Below are 23,034 nucleotides of genomic sequence, written 5' to 3' on the forward strand. Positions count from 1 at the left end.
GTAGTAGCATCTAATGGAACTGAAAATACCAAAAGGCTAACGTTATCAAGTTGACAGTCAAAAAGCGTAACTACGTCCGAGAGTTGGACACCAACGTAAATTACTAACCGCGGCCATTGGTCAAGGCGTTGACATTAAAGTAAGTTGAAGACTCAAGAGCAGGCCCACAGAGAGAGCTGCAGCTTGTTTAGAGTCCAACCCGTATAAACACGACGACTTATTAATTGACTATTGAAAATGTTTGTATTTATTTACCTAGCTAGCTAGATGTTAACGTTAGCGTATGCCAACGTCTTTTCAAATGTACTAACGTTAGCTTAAAAGTTCCTCGTTCGCTAACTTTAACGTAAAGTCACGAGCTAGCTTTTGTATTAATTACCTACGGACCATTTGACCACGACTGACAGCTTGGAGTTGTGAATAAGTTGTTTAATGTCAGTATTTAGCTACCATGTTAGTTTGTTTAGGCTAATTACAAGTACAACACGTTAGTTCATTTTATTAACGTCAACGTTAATAGTTTGGACAAGTCAGCTTCAAGGGCACACCACAGTTAGCTAGCTAGCTAGAAGTCGGTTAACGTAACGTTACTGTAGTTAGTTAGCTACGTTAGCTATAACGTTAGTCTGTTCTGGTGTAAATATAAGACAAGTAATATTTTTCCTGATCTCCATCACATCTCTAGAGTGGAGAATGGCATCATTTTTATCTTGTAAAACCCTTATATCACCTTCGTCCAAAGAACACTGTGATCCAGTTGGGGTGATTTTGAGCCAAGGTGGGTGTTTGACACATGATCATGGACAGATGTTGGTACCTGAGCTGGGTCTAATGGAGATGTCAGAGTTTGAATATACACACCTTCAGCACCTTATCCAGGCACATATGGAGGCACACATTGCCCCTCCAGATCTACCAGATGCCAGATCTCACCCTGCTACAGTGATGGTTAAAGACACCACTGGATCCACAGTGGTTTCACCCATCACAACCACTCAAGCTATTGACCTATCAACTTCAACTGATGATCACTGTCTGGTGATGCCAGGAGAAAAGACTCCAGCTTCTTATGGAGAGGTCCCGGGTTTTGTGCTAGCCAGAATCAGAGGTGAAAACAGCCCAACTGAACCACACACCAACGGCAGCACATCTTCACAGAAGCGATCCGCTGCTAGAGTTTGCTTGGAGAAAAGGTTTAACTCCATGTCTGCTGACACCCCAAGACAGCAAGATATTCAGTCTGCAGTTCTCAGCAAGTACGTGTCACTGATATAGTGCATTGCTATTTTTTTGTAAATATCCCCATAATGCTCATTTTTATGGAATGTGCAAAATCTCTGTTGTGTTTCAGTTTTTTGACGATACTTCAGCAGTCTGCAGAGTCTCAAGAGGCAGTTATACACCCTCAGATGCATAAGTGGATGAAAGCTGACAGAGCAAACTCTTTTGAGGTTCCCAGCCCGTTTGTAGGGGGTGTATTTAACCCAGTCACCAACATGTGTGAACAAGTATGATGAAAAAAATATCAGAATGCACTTTCCTCCAGCTTAATAGATTGCACAGGCAGAATTAATTGTTCCATCCTTTTTTTCTTCCTGTTTTAACCTCAGGTGATTGGCCACATGGTTGAACCTAACAAGCACCAGGGATTAATCATCCCCAAGAGTTTTTCATTTAATTTCCGCCCAGAGAGGGATGTTAAAGCTCACTATACAAGTGACAGCAACTCAACAGAGGAGCAGCAGTTGATGAACATAGAAAGTAATAATCCGTAACCCAAACCTAATCTTATTTCAAAAAAAGTGTTGCTGTTGTTGTTGCCGGCATTATTACACTTATACACAAGTTTGTGTCTAATTTATACACTTGTGTTTTTCATAGATGATGCAGTGACAGTTGCTGCCTTCAGAAAGCATGGTAGCACCCACAGCTCTCAATCCATCAAGGCTGCTTTGGCTGCCCCAGACTCTGCTGGAGAATCAGGGAGCAGCGCCAGGAAAAGAGTTCGATCTCATATGTCACTTATCCAGCGCAGGGAGAGACACAACTGTAAGGAGAGGGAACGCAGGTGAGCAGCTATTACCAACAGCTGAAGTTGTCTCTACACCCTCCACAATTTGCTACAGTGGTGTTCTGAAATACTCTTTATACTGAATATAAATATTAATGTACTTTAATCACAACTTGATGTTTTCATTCTGGCCCATAGTCACAGTCAAATATATTATATTGGGATGTGATATAATGTTAGTTAAACATTTTAAAGTGTGTGTGCCTGACGGACACTACAGACTGTGTCCAAAATGACTCCCCTCATTCACTCACTGGTCACTGTTCCCCACATAATAAACCCCCCTCTCTCTGCCCATGCTGCCTGTCTCTCTATACTGTGACTATAAAACACAAAAGAAAAGCCCATCTGTACTTCTTTAAACAGAATGTATCATCTTTGGGGTTGTGACCTAATGTGTGTGTAATGTGTAGTTGCTTAATACGCAGATATTATGCAGATATTGTGAAAATGAATGAAATAGGGTAATATAGGTATAGAGCTGCAATAATTAGTTGAGTCATCGTTTAGTTGATCAAAAGAAAATTAGTCAGCAACTATTTTGATAATCGATTAATTGCTTAAGTCATTTTTAAAGCTTTGGTGTGTTACTTTTTTTTATTGATGAACGTCCGTTACATTCAAGCCATTGCCAAATCACTTCCACAAAACTCTGTATTTCTCAGTATGGCTATGTTCAGGAATAGGTGTCGTCTGGTGACTTTAGCGCGCAGAAACTCGATGGAAGATAATACCCTCTTCTGAAGAGTCCACCATGTTTTTTTTGAATCCTCCTTGTCCTCCTTATCTAACTAGCAACTGTGTGTAGGAGGGGTGGGGGTGGTGCGGGGTCACAGAAGGCTTGTGTCATGTGGATGCAACGACAGAATTGTTGCCATTACTTAAAATTCCTCATGGGGGAGAAACTACGCACTATAGCTTTAAGCACAAATGCCAAACATTTGCTGGCTTCAGGTTCTCAATTGTGAGAATTCCCAACGTTTGTTGGCCTTACATTATAGTAAATTGAATATTTTGGGGTATTGGAGACATTTGATGACATTACCTTGTGCTCTAGGATACTGTGTTGTGCAGTTTTCTGATGTTTCATAGACCAAACGATTAATTGATTATTCAAGGAACTACTCCTGCAGATTAATTTATGATGAGAGTAATAATTTATTGCAGCCCCAGACAGATGTCATGATGTCTTCTGTAAGCCACTGAGACTTCAGGATCTAAAGAACGGGGTTGCAGGGTCAGTAAAGTTTGAGAGACACTAAACTATACTATAGACTATAAACATTTGTATTGTCTGTGCTTCTTCACAGGAAGAGGATTCGTTTGTACTGTGATGAGCTGAACATGCTAGTGCCATTCTGTGAGTCGGATACAGACAAAGTCACCACCCTGCAGTGGACCACTGCCTTCCTCAGATACATCAATAAAACGTATGGAGACACCTTCAGAGAGGTACGTTTGTGTTGAGTTAAAACATTGATTATTGTAAAGCAGTTTGGCTTGATCATCCTGCAACTGAATTATTTGAGACTTGAAATCTGGGGCTGTAAGATAAGAGCTGAAATCACATTCCCTCCTGCTGCCTGAGTAATAAATAATGCAGCTGACTTTATATGGCTTCAGTTTTTTAAGAGAGTTCAAATCAAGTTCTTCTTATTTTTACAGTATACAATCATATAAACTTTATATTTTACTGTGATGTATTATCCAGTTTTTTTTCATGTAGGAAACTGATTTTTTAGTATGCCTATGATTTACATAGGCATACTAAAATATACATGGTAGCAAATTCAAACAATCCACTACATTATGCTGACTGTGTGCAACACCACGACCGCCGCCACCACCTGGAGTAATAATTATTTATGGGTTTAATTATGGGCACATAATTAAAATAATATAATATTGGTACTATCTATTGTTGACCACAATCATTTGCTATTCTCCCCCTTTACAGGAGTTTCAGAAGGCATTCACTGATGGGAAAGGACACTTTCTAAAATCCAGCCCTTCTTCATGCCAGGACCCAATCCACCGGGAGATGGACGAGACACTGAGCATTCCTCTTGGGGTAGAGCAATGACCCTCTTACTACTTCATCCAATACATCAGCCAGATATTTAAGTACATTTTAATTTAAAATTCAAGCTTGGGTTGTCCCCTGAGGTCTGGCTATGGGTCAGGGCAATTTGTTGTAACTTTTTAAATGACAAAAAGTGCCCTTTCAAGAGGAACTCTGCTTCTGACTACAGATTTAGAAAGTGGAAGGATTCTAGTCACAGGCCATGTGATGCAAAAAAATGAGCAGTTTTCTCCAGCTGCATCTCAAAACAACACAGCATCAGGCTAGTGTTGGAAGCGCCATGCCATTTATTCTAACGCTGATATATTATTCCCCCCCCCCACCCCCCCGAGAGCTAACATTTGTAAAAATCGGTAAAAAAATGTTAGTCATACACAGATGGCACTGTTTCCCTTTGAAAACAGCTGAGATAGTGCCATAATGATAATATTTAAACTATTCAGCGATCATACATTTAGCTAATTTTAATATGTGCAGCTTTTATATGCTTAATTCAAATTTTGTTTATTTTCACGTTTTTTTAACGGAAAAAAATGTTCATACAGTATGTTCAGTTCAGTTTTCTTGTCCACAAACATTTATTCTTTAATCATATCTGTAAGTGTAAATGGACTTAAATACTTGAATTATATCATAAAAATATGTCTTGCTACCTTGTAAATTAATGGGATTACTTGACTTTCATGGTGTCAAGCATATTACTCTGACATACAGACTGTTCATTTGATGTGTTGATATGTAGAGAAGAGTAATGTTTTACTGAAAAGTGGCTTTATTTGTTCTTTCTTACAACATGTCGCTGTAGCATCTTACTGTACATACAACAGTCACCCACAAATAATAAATAGTATTTAAGCACTGGTAGTACATAGTGGATGTGGTCATTGTAGATTTTTAAAAAACAAAAGAAGAAAAAAATTACTTTGCTTCTAAGATTTAGAAATTTATTTTACAATGTCTGATTTATGCATCCACAAGTTTCATTTTGTTTTTGATTCTCAAATACAGAGAATCAACTTTACATGCAATTAAAAAAAAAACAAAGATGCTGTAAAAAAAAAAAAAAAAAAAAAAAAAATGCATTAATCTACACATTTTAAGGCACCTGGGTATTTGTGTTTTTTATTCCTTTTATAATACATACACAGCTCCTTGACAGAGGCTTTTTAACTCTGTCACCTATTTCCATATTTTACACTGTAAGCTTGTATGTTGAGGTAACACCTGTGACACCTGTTGATGGGCCATGATACATGCACATTCACTTCAGTCAATCACTGTTGTTTTTAGTGTCATCTGTCAGAAGGATGTTAACCAAGGTAACGGTGGCATGGAAACAACATGTACAAAGTTTTATACACAAAAGGACTCATCAATCATTTTCCAGTTGTTTGCAAGTCAAGTCTAGTTATACTGTAGTATTTGGAGCAATGCAGTTGTTCTCTTGGACTCTTCCGTGCCTCTGTCCACTTTATTTCTGAACGTCATCTTGATGTTTTTGTCTTTCAGTTGCTCTGGTATTCATGTCACTCCTGGGATGTTCCTCTATTCCTCTCAAAATATCACATCTGTTTGATGTTACTCTTGCCATCTTGTGATACATGTATTTAAATAAAGAGGACATTTTTTTTGTGATCACTTTCTTCTTTCATTCCTTCCTTCCCTCACTTATCACCCTTCCACATTGGGGTGGATGGCATCAGGTTACAGGAAGTCATGTTTAATGGTTTTTGGGGTTGGAGGATTTTCCAGCGACCGATGCTCCCTGGCAGGCTGATGTATCACAGATTCCAGGAGTTCCCTGGTGCCCAGTCCTACCTACCCTGCCTGGCTCTCCAGGCTCACCTGGATCTCCTGGAGATCCATCACGGCCATCTTTAACAATTCCAGGTACCCCTGGAAGACCTGTTGACAGCATACAGGTAGTGAGCCAAAGGCAAAGTGCTGCAGTTCTTTTAACGGTTTTGTAACAGACTAGTATTTTAAGATGAGAAAATATATCCTACAGTTTTGCATCAAATATTATACCTTGTTGTGTGTCTTGTTTGATGTCAATGAAAAAGTACAAATTATACCACAATAGACTTTTCTCACATTGCCACATTTTGACTTGTCATAGCAGGAAAATGTGTAACTAATAACATTAATGATGGCTCTTCCGTTTGTGCCAGTAAACCATTCAAGTGTGTGTGGCCTGGAACTGGCACACTGTAATGGAATGCAGCGATTCTTATTTTTATAAGGTACAATCTGTATTTGACAAGTCAAAATGTCTGCCATGAGTGAGGTCTTTATGTTTAGTAAAGTAACTTTAAATCTGATGGTGACAACGTCGTAGCTCCAATTAGCTCAAGCTCTAATTAGCGTGTACTGTATAAACCACACACCTTGGTATCCTTGGTCTCCAGTGGGCCCGTCGATGGCTTTGCCAATAGATCCCTTATCACCTTGCTCACCAACATCACCTGTTGTGAAAGCAGAACATTACTCAGTGGTGGAAATAAACTAAGTGCATTTACTCAAGTACTGTATTTTATGACTTTACTTAAGTACTTTCATCTTTGCGTTTACTGCATTTCAGAAGGAGATATGTACTTTTTATTTTTACTTCATTTATTTGACAACAATAGTTCTTACTTTTCGATTAAGACTTGACATAACAAAAATGATAAACTTATAAAATACAGAAGACTGTTTAAGGTGAAACTGGCGGTTCCTAAACCTATTGGCTTGTGACTTGTAACAAATATGTAGTGTCTAGTTGGGGCCCCTTGTTCAAGATGCCCATGAGTAGTTAGCAGTTCCACCAAAGGATGATTCCCCCTCTAAACTCATCAGATGGTTTAATTTCAATAACTGTTCAAGGCCCAAACAGGTAGAGTCATCAACTTCTCACGACCCCTCAGATTAATATTGTGGTCCTTTGGACTGGGCCCGGCCCCTAGGTTGATACTCACTGGACCGAACTACTTGACTGTATGTAAAACATTTTAGACTAGCAATGTACTACACTGATGTATCACTATTAATCTAATAATGTCATATATACGTCAGTCACAGGGGACATTTTTTGCAGAACGAGTACTTTTACTTTTGATACTTACATGTTGCTAATAAAACTAATGCTAATACTGCACTTTCACTTAGGAAGGATTTTGAGTACAGGGCCTTACACCATTGATTTAGTTATTATTATTATTATAACCTCTGCCTAGGAGCAGATCCGAATCACAGGGTGGATACACTAATTATGTTTCACTTTTGTTAACATTGCGAGATAGGGCATGGCCTTGGCGGAGGTCCCTCCCAGTTAGATCATGTCATTGTACAACTGAAGAGGCGCTTTTACCAATAGATAAAAGGTCCATACTGATTTTAATTTTCATACCTCTGGGACCTGGGTCTCCGAGTTCTCCTGGCAGGCCTCTGTACCCTGGTGGTCCACGGGAACCTGGATGCCCAATAGAGCCAACAACTCCAGGCTTTCCTGGAAGCCCTGCAGGGCCGGGGCGGCCCACCATTCCAGGGGCCAGGGGTCTTCGAAGGTTAGCCGCCAGCTGTGCAATCTGGTCTGCGCGATAGAAAACACCAGAGGGTCAATTATCCAGCTTACCTTTTCTTCAACACTAGGGTGAATTACAGGAAAAAGATGAATTAGTTAAGATGTCACACCATCGATCATTGAGCCACACAGCTCTCTGATGTGCTGCTCACTCGCCAGTTTACCCTGAAACACAAATTGATGAGACATTTTTAAAGTGTAGGCTCATTCAGGCAGTTCATTAGAAAACATCAACATAACTATTTAATATGCATCAATCAATCACAGGCTTTTTACAGATTAAAAAATAAAAACACTCACGGGTACACCGGTCTTTCCTGCAATTCCAGGCAGACCCTGCTCCCCTTGGAAGCCCATAATTCCTTGTTTTCCTGGAGGCCCTCTAGCCCCAAGCTCTCCTTGTGGGCCTGTCACACCCTTAGGTCCCAGTTCACCCCGCTTTCCAGCCTATAATCAACAAGAATTAACCGTTAAATAACTCATTAGATCTTTGCAAAAATTAAGAAATCAATTTCTTCCAAACTGGAGCTAAAAACATCCATAAGCCTTTGATTTGATTGCTGACTAAACGCCAACCAAGTTGCAAACTGGGTCTGTTGAGACAATGCGGTGGCGGATTCATATGGCGTCTCGTTGCTTGATAATTACAACAAAACGAGCACAACAAACGGTAAATGGAACTACGAGAGTGAGGCTCATCAGTACGGTGTCTCTAATTACATAAATTTTGCTGCGGCTTAATGGGACTCGTCTCTCCCTTGTGGCGGTAGCAGCGAACAGGCCAATAAAGCTAAAGCAGCAATACCCATCTCTAATTAATCCTATTAAACCTGGAATGTGAAGCAGAATCACGTGCAATGATTTTGACGAGTGGGCAACAGCTCAGAGCTAGACTCCATTTTTTAGGTTTAATGAGGGAGCTGACACAAACTTGTGCTGCTAATTACACCCACACACAACATCTGATCCAACTATTTTTGTGCTAACAGAAGGACATCTACTGTGTCTAGAGAACTGGTTTGGAGGGAGCAGGTCTAAGTGGAGTTATGAAACACTGCAAAAGTGTCAGAGGACACATAAGTAACAGTAAATGAAAACATTGATGTAACTCACCTCTCCTTTTTGTCCAACTGGGCCAAAAGGACCCTGAAAATCAGGACATACTGTGTGTTTAGTTTGACATAAGTGAAATGACGTGACATTACGAAATGTTACACAGCACATACAGTACACTTTTTTTACACTTATATACAGTTTAGTTAAACAGTTTAGAACAATCAAAAAAAACAAAAAAAAAAAAAAATACAAAATAATATAATAACATAAAACATTCTAATTAAAAGCCACCAGGCTAAACAGATAGATTGTACACTTTACGTTTAAAGATAGCACAACTTTCAGCTGCTCTCTTGGGCAGCAGAAAAACTGAAAGTTGCCTCACCAGAAGTATTGAAAATACTCGTGCCAGAGAATCTGAGGGGCCAAATAGGCTGGTGCAAGTAAAAATATGTATCGATTCAAAAACCGACAGGATACCAATGTTAAGACTTTAAAATAGGTGTAATGTGTTCTCTCCATCTCTCCAATTGTAAAACTAATCACTGCTGACTGAAGTAATGGGTCTCGAGATCACTAATACTGCGTGTGTTTGGATTCTGATCGGACAGCGCAATGTAAGAAAATACTCACAGGTTCGCCATTCTCTCCTGGTAAACCATCACTTCCTGCCACACCCTATAGAGACAACAGAATATCTGAATTATTTCATTCGATCTCACAACTCCAGTTTTTGTTTGTATGCCTTTTCTCTTCGTTAGTACCTGCCTAAGAAAATTCATTGATCTCTTAATTAAAGAGTTTCAGCATCATAATTGAGATTCTTTTTTTTTTTTTATTCCCGTCTATTACAAACTTAAAAAAGCTGGTTGAGGATTGTCAAAGGGCATTCAGTGGAGATCATACTGTATGATCTGTTGACCAGCTTGAACTTTGACTTAAATATTTACCATGTCTCCTTTAGCTCCAGATGCTCCAACTGGACCCTATAGGGTTGGAAACAGAGAGAGAGAGAGAGAGAGAGAGAATAAATGAGAGCCATGTAGAGATATTTGTGGAAGGGCAGCTGTGGCAGAAAGTAGGGGGATGAAGGGAAGTGAGGTTGGCTGGTTGAGGGGAACCAGGAGCGATATAAATACCGCCATTGTTCTGAACAGGAGGCCTTTTTGTGTTTGAGCTCTCTCGGCTGCAGTTTGAGTTCATACCACTGAGACTGAGGTGGGATGACCTGCTTCTTGACATACAGTACCTGGATAGTTACATATCTGTTTGTGTGTGCATCTCATGTTTGAATTTGAAAGAGTGACCCTTAATGAAGATTTTTTTTGGTGTCTTTACCTGTTTTTGTTGTTGTTATTGTTTGACATAGTGTATTAGAGCTGGATTGATTCAATTCATTGATTAGTCAATTGACAGAAAATTGACTTATTCGGCATCTTTTTGATCATCGTTTTGAGTCATTTTTGTAAAAACAAATGCCCAAATTCTCGGGTCCCAGCCTCTTTTTTCTTAGTCTTCTATGAAAGAGTAAAGGCTTTGCTATTTTCTGACATTTCATGGGCCGAATGACTAATCGATTAATTGAGAAACTAACTGGTAGATGAATCGATTATAATGGGGAGAATATATTTGTTATAATTATAAGAAAGTTAGAGCCCTATACTGTATGATGGATTACAGTGGGTGACGTTAAATCCTGGGACATATTGTCACACACGTCAAACTCACCCTTTCACCAAACTCTCCACGGATTCCTGTTGGACCTGGAAGACCTGGATCCCCCAAGGCTCCGTTTACCCCCTGTGTACACACACACACACACACACACACACACACACACACACACAACACAAACACACACACACACAGTGAGTTAACCAAAAAATGAAAAACAAATACGATTATGGTTGGTGATGTAATGCGACTGACCTGGAAGCCTTTCACTCCCTGAGGCCCAGGGTTGCCCACTGGTCCAATACCTCCCTGTTGGAAACAGACATTGTCATGTAATCCTATAGGAAGAGCTCACGGTAGTAAAACAAACTGAATAGTAACGGAAATTCAGAGATGCAGAACATAAAAAATAAGTATGATTCATTATGCAGGGCATTGTGTGAGAGAAGTGTGTAATTCCCATGCTGTTCTATCTCTTTTTTTCTTGGACGCAGGGTCTGATGTGAAAAACAAAGCCCTCTCTGTTTATGAATTCCTCCTTTATGAATACCTGGCTCTCATCACTGGCCCTTCATTCCTAACTCCGCCTTAGCAGGCTACTGAATCAGCCGCAGTACTGTAGAATATCATTAACTTCGAAGGGCAGTAGTTTATTATTCTGCTATTCCAGTTTTATCTTATGCTGCTATGCATTGTGGTCTTTTAAGATGGGTGCTTTACATTCATTGCATTTCTTTTTCAGTCATGGTGCATTCAGATATCCACACTAGTTGTTAGAACTGCACTTTAAAGTGTTGGAAACTGAGTCTAAATTCTGTAAATTGGTTAAATTTGCAGTGCAGCAGAGAGTCTAATAATTTGGCTTCTAAATGGGGCAAATATTTTTTATTAAATGCCTTGTAATATATGCTTCTGAAGCTTTTCTAGCAATTTGACAACAGCTTGATATAGCCTTAGTTGCTAGTGTAAGCATTCACTTACTGCCACTCCTCTGGGTCCTGCTATCCCCCTCTCTCCTGGGATGCCGATGTCACCCTGAGGGAGGAGACGAAAGATGGTGTGGACAAGTCAGGAAAGTTTAGAGTCCAGACGCAACATTGTGGGGCTAAGTGACATGTCAGTGAGGCTGTTACCCTCCCCTCCCAAAAAAAAGCCCATCAGATACATACAGGAATACCTGGCTCTCCAGAAGGTCCTGTCTCCCCAGCCTTCCCGGGATCACCCTGGTGTAAAAGAAAGGGAGAAAATAAAAGTTGTCCTCCATGGTCCTGATCTCAGTTTTAAGGTTAAAGTCTGTTTCTATTTCCATGTAATACTCACAACTCCTCCTTTGGACCCCTTTGCACCAGCCTTTCCTTGTAGACCCTGGAACAGAAAAGAAAGTGTGTGTTACAATCAAACTGCTACTTAGACTAGATTTAAATAACATCCTTCATTGTCAATAAGACAGGAAACGCCCAAATCTGTTTCAAAATACTCACAGGGAGTCCATTTGGTCCTTTCTCTCCAACTACCCCATGGCGTCCAGCATCACCCTATCAACACAGACACCACAGTGACTGTGAAATCAGCTTTACTCACACAATCACTTTATGTGGACTCACAACTAATTCAAGCCCAAAGCTTGCAGAAAAAAAAAGGTTCGACTTACCTTCTCGCCATCTAACCCTGGTGTACCATCTTTGCCATCTCTGCCAGGAATACCCTGTAGAAGACATCACATATAATCCTCATGGTTCTATGAGGTGATGTATATTAAAAATGTATAATTTGTAATCAGATATGCACTCACAGGCTCCCCTTTGGGTCCGGCTCCTCCAGGACCTCCTTTGGGACCAATTTTACCCTGTTGAAAGACACATTAGAGTGTCATTTATACATCCTTATTTGTGAAACTAATAGTCACAAATTAAAGTTGTTTACTTACAATTTCTCCTTTGGGTCCTCTGAAACCCTGTGGTCCCTTTTCTCCGGCGTCACCCTGGAGACATCAGATGAAACACACACAGCTATTCATTGATGGGACCAGCCGTCTATTCTGGCTGTAAACTACTACCAAACACTGTTTTTATTTCAAGTGTGTTACAAACAAGGAGAGACTCACTGTCTTTCCAATGATGCCGGCGATGCCAGGTTTGCCTCTGAAACCAGGCAGGCCCTAGAGACAAAGGAAGGTCAAAGGAAACATATAAGTACACAAATTCTATCTGCATTGTGAGTGATAAGAAGCTGAACAAGGAAGTAGTGGTCATGTTCTAAAAGTTGCTTACTCTGTCTCCTACAGCTCCCATTGGGCCTTGTAAACCTCTGAGACCACGCGGGCCCTGAAACACAGCATAAGAGCATCGTGAAGGCACTTTAAAACACTCATGATGTTTTTTTTTTAATGCCTGGGTAAGCTGTACTAAATATGTTAACGGACTAAAGATTCATGTTTATGTAACTCACCTGCAGACCCACAGTCCCAGGAATACCTGGTGGGCCAGGTAGACCACTGTCACCCTAGAAAAAGAACAGGTCACTTAGGATGGCAACAAAACACCAAATTACATGAAGTAATAAAACAATAAAACCAATATTTTGCACATACTAGGCTGATAACATTATTATTGAACCCCATTAGCCACATTATATCACGGACAATGGTCAAAATATCTGTCACATAATAAACTCACCTTCTCTCCATTTTTGCCAAGCTCTCCCTTGTCTCCTTTATGGCCTGTGTGACCCTACATGAGGAGAAATACACAGACTTGAATATAGACACGATGAGTGTGCACGAGGAAACGTATTTTGAGGTTGCAGGGTGACATGAGTTGTGTATATTCCCACGGATCTATTGAGCAGAACAAATCTAACAAGAACCATGACAAGCTATATTTACCTTGAATCCTGGCATCCCAGAAGCACCAGAGGGACCAGGGGGGCAGATGGCGGGACACTGAAGAGGACAGAGACGGCACACTAAGGACTCTAAACTCACTGTATGCAGGGGACGCATGTTCAATTTACTGTCATTATGCTGCTCTCACTTGTGCACGATTGAAAACTTACCAGAAGGTCACCGCTAAGATCATGAAGAGTACCGGGAAGTCCCTGACAGAAGGAGGAATGACAACACACATTAAGAGAGATCTGTGAATCCACTGGGTGGCGGTTTAAGAATACATTCTTTGACTATATTGTATATTGTACCGGCAGCACCAGTTATCAAATGATAATAATAATAATAATAATAATAATAATAATTTTAACTGCACTTACTGGTGGTCCATCAGGGCCAGAAGGTCCAGGAAGTCCTGGAAGACCCTCCAAACCCTGAGAAATGGATAGATAGCACCAAGATTAGTAGCATCTTCAGCACCTTGGTTTAAAATCAGTGAAGAGAGTTTTTCCTGATTTTAATCGAACTTAGATTCAATCTGCAACATCTCAGCTAAGTGAAGTCATCTGGTCACAGGTATCACAATCAGTTGTGGTCGTCCCTTAGGGAAGAGTAACACCTAAAGTCCCCCTCCGCTCAGAAAAACTGACAGTTTTGCTAATTGTCACTTAACTTGGATGTTTGACCATTTATTGTGCAGAATGGTGTTTGCGTAGAGTTTGACACTGGACAACGGTTTTCTAATTCATCTGTTGAAGGGGGGACATTTTCTCTGCGCTCACCTTACCTCACCTCTGCGCTCAACTAGTTTGGCAGTCAATCGTGGTCCAACATGCAATTTACAGGTTGCAAAGTGTGATGTGGAAACTGGAAACCTCCAGCACACATACACAGAGAATGGACTTTCCAGTGAAGTAGGAGATATTCCTCAACAAGGGAGACGGAGTAGATGTAATTCTAAGAATTTTTAACAAGGTAATGAACTTTTTTTCTGGAAAACCATATCAGACACAAATTATTATTCCAAGTAAGTGTATTTGTATCATCTTGAAACGTGTGGAGGGGATCTTTTACTACTTTACTACTCAACTAAATGTAGAGCTAAAGGTCTCTATACTATGGTAACCCTGACAACAATCCTAATTGTTCAAAAATCTTAAGCTTGAATGTTAATTCTGTGAGACTAGGAGCGGGTAGAGAGATTCACCTGCCAATGCGCAGGGGAGGAGTTTAGAGAAGGGGAGGTTATATAAGGGCTGGGTGTGTTCTGTTCCAATCCTTTGTCTGAGACCATGCTGCAATGCCAGTAAGTTTGTTTGAAATGATTCTGCCATTTTGTTTGAGATGACTTTATGAGTTATGTCTACATGCTACGTATCCTTTACATTTTACAGTTTACATTTGGAGGAAAAAGTGGTTGTATATTCTGTTATCCTGTATGTACTTATGTCTGCTCTAATTAGCATCCTGATGAAGGCTTAAAGGCTTTCTTCTAAAAAGTCTATGCATTAATAATGGAATATATTTACTTTTTGTTTATTCTTAGTTATGGTATGCATGGCAATATATGGATTTGTTTTGAAAATCATTCACCTATCCATCTATTCATCCATTCCCCTTACTCAATGAATAGTTCAATGCTCTTGGATCCTTGTGTTTAATGTGCAAATCAGCTAGAAGCTCTATGGTCCAGTCAACTTTATACTCCCTGATCAGACAATAATAATCTAATTGACATCATGTCAAGTTTAGAATATGCATCTTTTTTTTGCTAATACTGGCCCAAACTGTATTTTTAATGTGAACCCCAACCATAAGATGAATTCTGACCCCGAAAAAAAAAAATACCTTCACACTGCTGCTAATAATAGTTTAGGGTCTTGTGAAACTGAGTAAGCTTTTAATTACACAGAAACTGAGCCTGAGCATTGGATAATCCAAATAAAGTGTGACCCAGTAGACACTGGGCCAGTCAATTCCTCTCCAGTGGTTATTCTTATCCTACTGGTCCTGCTATGTTGTATGGACATTTAGGGCAATGTTGTGCTGGTTGATTCCAGCAGAGCGGTGAGTTAAAAAAACAGCTGGATCTCAATCAGTATCAGATTTACTGTTTCTGCTGCGGAGGCTTGTGTATGGATTTTGCTCACATTCCCTATTCACCTAATACATTACATTTTCTGTGGCCAGTTGGGTATTAAATCAAAGATGTAATAGATAACTGGAATAATTTGACTATTACATTGAATCAGAGGATGTGGCTTCATGAGGATGACAGGAAGTCTAATTGGAGAGATCAGATACTTACCGCTGGACCCTGGGGTCCGACTCCGCCTGGCAACCCATTGGTTCCAGGTAGTCCCTGGAAACAAAAGACACTGGGTGTGTGCAAGACATCGGAGTACGTGTGTAGATCTAGCGCACAATCAAGGCTACAACATTGTCTAATTTGTACAAGCATGCTGTCTCAGGATGATAAAACAAGTTATAGTGATATATGTAAGGATGATACAAATACATCACAATCTCCTGTCCGCACATAAGAATGCTATAAAAAGACAGTGCTGTGTACTCACTGCAGCTCCTGGTCTCCCTCTGCCCTACGGAAGACACAGGAAGGCAAATTAAGTCACAAACACCAAGGGAATGATTCGATTTGCTCACATCAATATCCACCACGTGATGTGTAACTGCATTAGATCTGCTTTGAAAGTTTGTACCAGGTTGTTGCTGTGAGGTGAATATGCAATTTTGCAGTGAAGTTTAATCAGAGCAAACTATAATCTTGAATGTTAATGTGACAATATGTGACACTGTCACTTTCAAAAGTGTCCTCATTACCTTTATGTCAGCTGGGGGCTACCTAGTCTGATTAGAGCTGTGTTAACAGATCTGATTCCACACATGCACAATTACAGAACTTGATTCTCTAAACTTAAAATGATCCAGTGCAGTCTGAAAAGGAGTAACTGTTTTTGCTCTGATTGGTGTAGGGATAAGGTGGTATATATGGTAAAGCATCAACAAATGCGAAGTGTTTCAGGCGAATATGGTCAATGTAGACGGAGACCCGTCTGAGGACTGGAAGAACTGACTGTTGTGTACCTCTGTGATATTTCTTAGGTGTTGCATAGTATGTGGGGGTACTTACAGGAGGTCCAGGTGGCCCAGGAGGTCCAGGGTCACCCTGTAGAGAGCAAGGCAAAATACCAATCAGTCTCTCCGACATAATCAAACAAAAGAAACTTTGAGTTTTACGTATGTACCGTTTGAACACTATGCTTATCAATGTGTGGTTTTGCCTTATAGTTAGCTGAAATTTGGGCTTGTTAAATAACATATGCACATTAATGACCATATTTGTTCCTTTTTTATTATAGTACATGGAGCAATTGTTTACTGTGTACAATTCAAACTATATTAACAGATTCAAATTTGTCTGAGAGTTTGTTTATGTTCTGCATGGGGGGCTGCCATCAACAGCTCTTTTTAGTTATCGTAAGGGTGGTTACTATAAGGCTTTGTGTATTAATGTGTGTTGTGCTTGACACCATTGCTAGTCACATTCTAGCTAGACAACAATAAGGAAAAAGGCGTTTTGTTGCTATAGATTACTTTATCTTATATTCTATAAATACTTAATAGGTTAAAACAATTCTCATTGTATGGCAATCAGTGTTGAAAATAGACTTGGTATCAAATACGTTATTAGCAAATCAATTATTCAAAAACAATTACTCAAAAGAAAAGGAAGCTGATATGTAGTCATTTGGATAAGACCTTTTCTGCTGTACGTCATGAGAATGTAGATCACAAATACTTGTTAGCTACTGAGAGGAGAAAATGTCTGCATCTTGGTGATTATTGCGATCAATTAAAATAATCCTTTCTATTTATTTCCTCTCAAAATCAATGACTTTGATTGCATATGTAGTTTGGTTGTAAAATCCCATAACAATTCATTTACTTAGTATTGTTAGCTGTGGAGGACACAATAACAAGTATTTTTGATCTGAGATACTTCTCATCTTTAGTCCACTGACTTTAGTTTGTTTACATGTTGCATCTACAGTATTATTCCGGTCAGTAACCTGTGGCGCCCCACCTTCTTATTTCTAACCCCCATGATCCTTTCTCCTCCTATAACTCTTTGTTTACCTCCCTCACAGCTGTATTTGTGTTGCCTGAGAGGGCAAAAAACAGGCCTAACGCAGTGATGTTACTTATTCACTGCATTCCTCAATTCCTGTGTGCAAACTAGACAACAAAGTATACTGGTACACAAATCATCAACAAACAAATGGGAGGTAGCTTAAAAAAATCTGCTTGTAAATACAATATTAAAACTGTATTGTGTAGAGAAAATGGAACAGTCATTACTGTTAGCAGATTAGTGGTGCACGCCAGCTTATTCTCCATCTCAAACTCCACCAGTTTGATCCTGTGTGTCTTTGAACGACTCTTCAGCACTGTGAACCAGCCATGACAGTGTAGTAATCGAAGTAATTAGGGACACTGGTTGACGGAAAGTTTCCTCATTAGGTTGGCTAATTAGTTGAATTGCTGGGGGGGGGTGAATTTGCAGCCTTACAGCGGAGGTCCCTCCAATCTTTATTCTTTCATATCTTACATTTAATGTGTCTTCCAGTGAAATCATAAGATGTAGCAGTGCAGATGTATGTGTTGTGATTCTGTCTTTTCTTGTGTCTCTCAGAGGATAATACCAGTTTCCCTCAGCGTCTGGGCATCAGATCATCATCCCCTACAGTCTCACAGGTTGGTGGGAAACTGTGTGCATTCCGGGCCGGATTAGGGAAGCAGCAAGAAATAAATCCGATTCTGATCCCTCATTAAAAATATTCCCACCAAGAGGGTGAGCCGGCTAGACAAATCCATGCTGACAGAGGAAACACAGGCCTTGTCCCTGTTAGACCCCCTTAAATATCTTTATATAACAGCAGCCAATCAACATGCAGTGTTTCTGCATACATATGTGTCTTACTAGGGGGGTAGTTTGTAGTAGATAAGCTCATTAATTAAATTGGGTGCATCTTTAAGCCTAACATAAGCATCCCAGAAAGATCAAAAGACTAAGACACACTTACTGATTCCCCTGGGGGTCCATCTTTCCCAGCAGGACCATCAGGACCTGTCAAACCCTGAAGACGAAGCATATGATTCTGTTACACGTCATTGGCTCGTGCTCTGCTGTTATTTTAAACATCAATCAATAATCATTTCACTTTCATATACTACATTCTGTCTAGGCATTGTTTCCTGACATCCTTTGACATAGACAAAAGATTGTGTGTTGATGTATGTGTGAGAATAGTCTGTGTGTGTTGATAGGACACTTACGTCCACTCCTGGAAGTCCTGGCAGGCCTGGTTTTCCTGCTGTCCCTGGTATCCCTGGTTTCCCTTTAGGACCCTACACAGACAGAGATTTATGAAGTAGTGCACAATAAATCATTTATCTACCCAAGAAAACAATTCTAATATCAATTCTTATTTCATCAGCCAAATGAAAGGAAAAAAAAAAAAACCTTATCTGAATCAAGGGTTTAAGGATGGAGAGTATCATGCTGTATATTTACAGATGTAAAGCCCTTTAAGACAAATTGGAATTATGGTTCATATCAGGGACTGTGCAAAAATCATTAGGGTGGAAAACGGGGTCAGAAAAGAGAGAGGGTATTGCAATTTTACTTATGGCTGAAAGCAGGACAGTCTGACTTTTTTGGAAGAGCAGTGGAGGGTCTTTTTTTCTCATCCTAAGTTTACATTTTATTTCAGGCTTTCTTTGAAATATAGTTAAAGAAATATCTGCATCAAAAAGACTACTTTGAGAAGACAACAGTTCTGTTTCTGTATCAGGATTTTATTAACGTGTACACTTACAGTAATATTTTAAGGTTTAAATTGGGATACACGGTTGTACCGATTTAACACTTGTATACTATTTTGACACGTTGTGGGAAGGGTGTTGCAGCTGTTTTTCTAAGTCAAGAGGAGGGCTCAAAGAAAACATAACACTGTGGAGGGCCTTGCTTTTTTACAAAGTGAAATATTCATATCCACCTCAATAAGTTTCATACAGTACCTAAGTAAAACTGACCAGACGTGTTGTAAAACTTACAGATTTCCCTGGCAGCCCAGCAGGTCCAGGTTTGCCCTGTTAATGAGAAAGAAAATGTAAGTAATATAGCCAGACAAAACATGTCCGCACTTTGAGAGACTACAGTGTTTGATTATAGAGACGGAGATCTTGATTCAAATCCTTCAATAACTTAGTGTAATACCAACAACCGAAATATTGAAGTGGCTAAAGCAGAGAGTCTCTGATCTTCTTCAGTACATAGGACATGCTGTGTAGCTTCCGCAGAGACTGGGGGAAGAACAAACTCTATTAAACTGACTGGTTACATGATAAAAGCTTCAGCTTGGTTTGTACAGGGGGGCTGAAGGTGCAGGGAGGAGGTGTGAGGTGAAACTCTAGATGGTCTCACAGGGTTGGGGAATGTATGAATGGGCCCTCTGTGTGCCTAAACTTTACTGGAGTCCCAAAAATAATCACAACTAATGGTTTCCTGACATGGCTTGACAACAATGTTTTTTTTATTTAACATAAGAGTTATTTTAAAAATCAGAGACCTAAATATAAAGGATGTACAAGGAGTTTAACGTTGTTACCAAAGTTTTTTTCTTTTTAACTGGCTTCCCTGTAATCCAATTTCCTTTTTAATTTGCACAAATTAAAGTCTCATCACATCATTTTTACCTCATACTTGTTTACCACAACATCCTATCCTACACACCAGCAAACCCCATAAAGGGTAAGGAGTGTGTCCGCTTAAATTTCATTAGATTGTTCTTGTATTGTCCACATTTATTGATGAGATACAATAATGGAAATCCACACATATTAGGCTGAGTGACATTACACTGTATGAGGGTTTTATGACCAAAAAAGAAGCTGAGCTATTCACAGTATGAATATAATCTAAGCTTGGAAGGGTTAATAGGAAAGGATAATTAACCAGCCAGTTATATATTTTTTACCCACAGAACTCTATCTAGTAGACACACGTTTAAACCCTGCCTACCTGACATCCACGATAATGATTTCATACTCGTAGGAGGGGCTTTGGGAGGAGTCAGTGTGATTAAAAACTAACATCTAGGAACATTTCTGCCGCATTTATGCACAAAGAAAACACTTTCTACCAAAGGCAACTGAGTAGGAATTTCAATTTTTGAAATACAACATGAAAAAGAGGTGAAGTCACTGAGCTGTCCACTGTGGCACTAATTATTAAATGTTTTGGTAATCTTGAGCTGTAACTTGACATCCCATTTTTCTTAAAAGATGAGGAAAATAAATCGGTTAATTACTCACAGAAAGAAAACCCCCAATCAAATGAGGCGCTAACATCTTTTATTTTGTATTATTATTTTATTATCTACTAACTGGAGTTAGTTAAATCTTGAATAGGCCACAATTATAAGGCACATTAGTTTTAAAGTCAAAGGAAGCTGTTGGAGTCTGGTCAACTCACATCAGTGCCATCCTTTCCCGGTGCACCTAAGGGTCCTGGTGTCCCAGAAGCTCCTCTGGGGCCTGGCCTCTGCAAAACAAATGTATCAAAATCAATGCATCCTCTGTTCCTTTAACACCACACATACTGTATACATGAGTAGGTTATGGTTTGACATGAAGTGACTAAAATAGAAAGTGGTGACAAATGTTTGGTATATTTTTGCCTCAACAGTATTCAATATCAGTAAAATTTTACTCAGGACAAAATGAACAAAATCAATAATTCTAAAGATATTAACTACATAAATTCAATTCAACTGCAACCTAATGAAAACCAAGATGCAACTATAGTTCATCATGGTTTTCATTGTGCGTAAAGACGCTTTAAATCTTACTTTACGCAGAAGAGGAAGGTTAAACTAGATTTCTATGTAAACAAATAAATCTAATTAAGTCATTCAAGTTCATCTAAACAAAATAAACTTATTTCACTGACGACTTTCAAAATGAGTTACTGCTCCGGAAGCCTGAGTGAACAGAAGTGGCATTGTGCGCTGTGGCGCTGCTCTCCAATCCGTGCATTCCACAGGTTCAGGGGATAACATAACCCCAATTTAACCAAACAGTGCGAAAGGCACATCCACCTGCACACGATTAGGCTGATATTGGAAAGTAAAAAAGGCCTACAGAACCAGAAAGACACAATACCACAAACATTCAGTCGCTGATAACTGTACGAGAAGAATAAAGAGCACTTGAAAGTAGAGTTTTAGGGTGGAGAGCATGCAGGTCAGGGCTAAATCAGCTGTAAAATAGAGCGACTGTCATCATCACTATCAACACAAGACATATCCTTTATTATCAATAGGTGGACCCGCAGGTTACAGTGAGTTTTCGCAATAGCTATGCTAATACATGAAAACCAGCAAAAAACACATCGCATTAAGATACGATGCAGACGGCTAAATGAAAGGATGGATGCAGCACTTGATCACTCTTACCTGGGCTGAGGATGATGTCAAAAGCTGGCACAGTAAGAGCACCCAAAGCGCAGAGAACACCGCCATGGCTCCTTCGCTCGCCCTCACAAACCAGAGTTTTTGCAGAAAAGGTCAAATCCCCGGTTCCAGGTCCTCTCTCACTCCCCCCCAGCGTCCGCAACGCAGCCTTCCTTTACCACACGGCGCACAGAGTGGCCTCCTCAGGTTCCAGATAAACCCGAGTCTCCAGCCGAATGGGGCTGAACTCAGTGTGGCGCACTGCACTCAGGGGTGAGGGGTGACGAGGAGTGAGGGAGGCAGCAAGCAAGCGGAGGCAAAACAGTTTCGGACACCAAGAAAGTGGGCTGAGCTAAAAACGTTAAACATATGCGGAGCAGGGGTTCGTGCTTTGACCAATTAGAAAGTGACCTAAAACACAAATCCTTAATGTCTGCAAGGTAAATAGAAATAATGTTTCAGTTACTACTGTGTAGAGGTGCGATGACTTAAAGGACACTTCGACAATTTAGTAGGCTATTAGGCCTACACTTCCATGAAGTTTAGGGACTCTCAAGAGACTGTAAATTGAAGTAATGGAGGCCAAGACATCCTGAGCTGAATCTGTCAAGCTCGAAAAGCAGTGGATCATTCATTTCCCATAATGCAACTCATCAAGTCTTCATCAGACACCCTCTGTAGATTATTTCCCTCATTAATGGACAGTTTGGTCTATTAAATGTCAGAAAATACAAAAAAAATCACAATTTCTCACAATCACAATTTCCTAAAGCCCAAGGTGATGTCTGATAAACAGTCCAAAACCCAAAGAGTCCGTTTACTGCCACATAAGGCAAAATAACCAGCAAATCCCCACAATTTAGTGAATGTTTGTTTGTGCTTAAAAAACAAAATAGTGGCCCATTCATTTTCTATCAACTAATTGCTTCAACTCTACCAGACAAAGCACATAATCATACTTTGAAGTGACTCAAAAAGCAGAAATATCCTCCCTGTGTCATAAAGGACACATATTCTGAGCACTACTCTTAATCTAACTCTAAAATAGGTCAACAGAAAGTTTTAAACGTTTCTTTATGATATTCCAAATACGGAATGGGTAGAGCAATAGAGGCTGGCATGGACAATGCAACAAACTGCAAGCTCAAACCCCTAGCAGTACATCTT

The 23,034-nt window shown here is 39.8% G+C and overlaps 3 protein-coding genes across 8 annotated transcripts in view; 2 read left to right on the forward strand and 1 right to left on the reverse strand.

Annotated features, from left to right (window-relative positions):
- On the forward strand, positions 1 to 5,025 carry LOC120559274 (transcription factor-like 5 protein). 5 transcript variants are annotated; one of them, XM_039800889.1, is made up of 7 exons: positions 1 to 139; positions 686 to 1,256; positions 1,352 to 1,508; positions 1,611 to 1,761; positions 1,882 to 2,068; positions 3,382 to 3,523; positions 4,029 to 5,025. In XM_039800889.1, the coding sequence occupies exons 2-7, from the start codon at positions 694 to 696 to the stop codon at positions 4,152 to 4,154; spliced, it is 1,326 nt and encodes a 441-aa protein (XP_039656823.1). In that variant the 5' UTR covers positions 1 to 139; positions 686 to 693; the 3' UTR covers positions 4,155 to 5,025. The 5 variants fall into 5 exon arrangements, with proteins under 5 accessions (XP_039656823.1, XP_039656826.1, XP_039656822.1 ...); XM_039800892.1 differs by lacking the exon at positions 1 to 139 and having other exon boundaries at positions 151 to 778; positions 868 to 1,256; XM_039800890.1 differs by lacking the exon at positions 1 to 139 and adding an exon at positions 152 to 239.
- col9a3 (collagen, type IX, alpha 3) lies at positions 4,909 to 22,118 on the reverse strand. 2 transcript variants are annotated; one of them, XM_039800885.1, is made up of 32 exons: positions 21,871 to 22,118; positions 20,889 to 20,957; positions 19,469 to 19,504; positions 18,689 to 18,760; positions 18,436 to 18,489; positions 16,482 to 16,517; positions 15,907 to 15,930; positions 15,639 to 15,692; positions 13,711 to 13,764; positions 13,501 to 13,542; positions 13,331 to 13,387; positions 13,122 to 13,175; positions 12,895 to 12,948; positions 12,717 to 12,770; positions 12,551 to 12,604; positions 12,374 to 12,427; positions 12,239 to 12,292; positions 12,098 to 12,151; positions 11,928 to 11,981; positions 11,767 to 11,811; positions 11,616 to 11,669; positions 11,428 to 11,481; positions 10,702 to 10,755; positions 10,501 to 10,572; positions 9,723 to 9,758; positions 9,406 to 9,450; positions 8,830 to 8,862; positions 8,017 to 8,163; positions 7,827 to 7,881; positions 7,543 to 7,725; positions 6,542 to 6,619; positions 4,909 to 6,059 (listed from the first exon to the last, which is right to left on the reverse strand). In XM_039800885.1, exons 1-32 carry the CDS (start codon positions 21,934 to 21,936, stop codon positions 5,875 to 5,877), a joined length of 2,037 nt encoding a protein of 678 aa, XP_039656819.1. In that variant the 5' UTR covers positions 21,937 to 22,118; the 3' UTR covers positions 4,909 to 5,874. The 2 variants fall into 2 exon arrangements, with proteins under 2 accessions (XP_039656819.1, XP_039656821.1); XM_039800887.1 differs by lacking the exons at positions 20,889 to 20,957; positions 21,871 to 22,118 and having other exon boundaries at positions 15,907 to 15,925.
- kcnk15 (potassium channel, subfamily K, member 15) overlaps positions 16,501 to 23,034 on the forward strand; it is a 26,764-nt gene continuing 20,230 nt past the window's right edge. The window contains exons 1-2 of the mRNA XM_039800894.1: positions 16,501 to 16,588; positions 18,045 to 18,106. The gene's annotated coding sequence lies outside the window, so the exon portion shown is untranslated. The remainder of the gene's footprint in view (positions 16,589 to 18,044; positions 18,107 to 23,034) is intronic.

This window comes from Perca fluviatilis, chromosome 5, assembly GCF_010015445.1.
Source record: "Perca fluviatilis chromosome 5, GENO_Pfluv_1.0, whole genome shotgun sequence".
Classification (NCBI taxonomy): Eukaryota; Metazoa; Chordata; class Actinopteri; order Perciformes; family Percidae; genus Perca; species Perca fluviatilis.

Bases quoted from the DNA above. Each gene is read 5' to 3' on its own strand.
- LOC120559274 (XM_039800889.1), top strand. From the start codon at position 694: ATGGCATCATTTTTATCTTGTAAAACCCTTATATCACCTTCGTCCAAA. The intron at 1,257-1,351 runs GTACGTGTCACT...GTTGTGTTTCAG, and splicing joins CAGTCTGCAGTTCTCAGCAA to TTTTTTGACGATACTTCAGC. The intron at 1,509-1,610 runs GTATGATGAAAA...TTTTAACCTCAG, and splicing joins TCACCAACATGTGTGAACAA to GTGATTGGCCACATGGTTGA.
- col9a3 (XM_039800885.1), bottom strand. From the start codon at position 21,936: ATGGCGGTGTTCTCTGCGCTTTGGGTGCTCTTACTGTGCCAGCTTTTG. The intron at 16,518-18,435 runs GTAAGTGTGTCT...TGCTCTCTACAG, and splicing joins ATGGACCCCCAGGGGAATCA to GGTGACCCTGGACCTCCTGG. The intron at 13,176-13,330 runs GTAAATATAGCT...CTCCTCATGTAG, and splicing joins CTGGGATGCCAGGATTCAAG to GGTCACACAGGCCATAAAGG.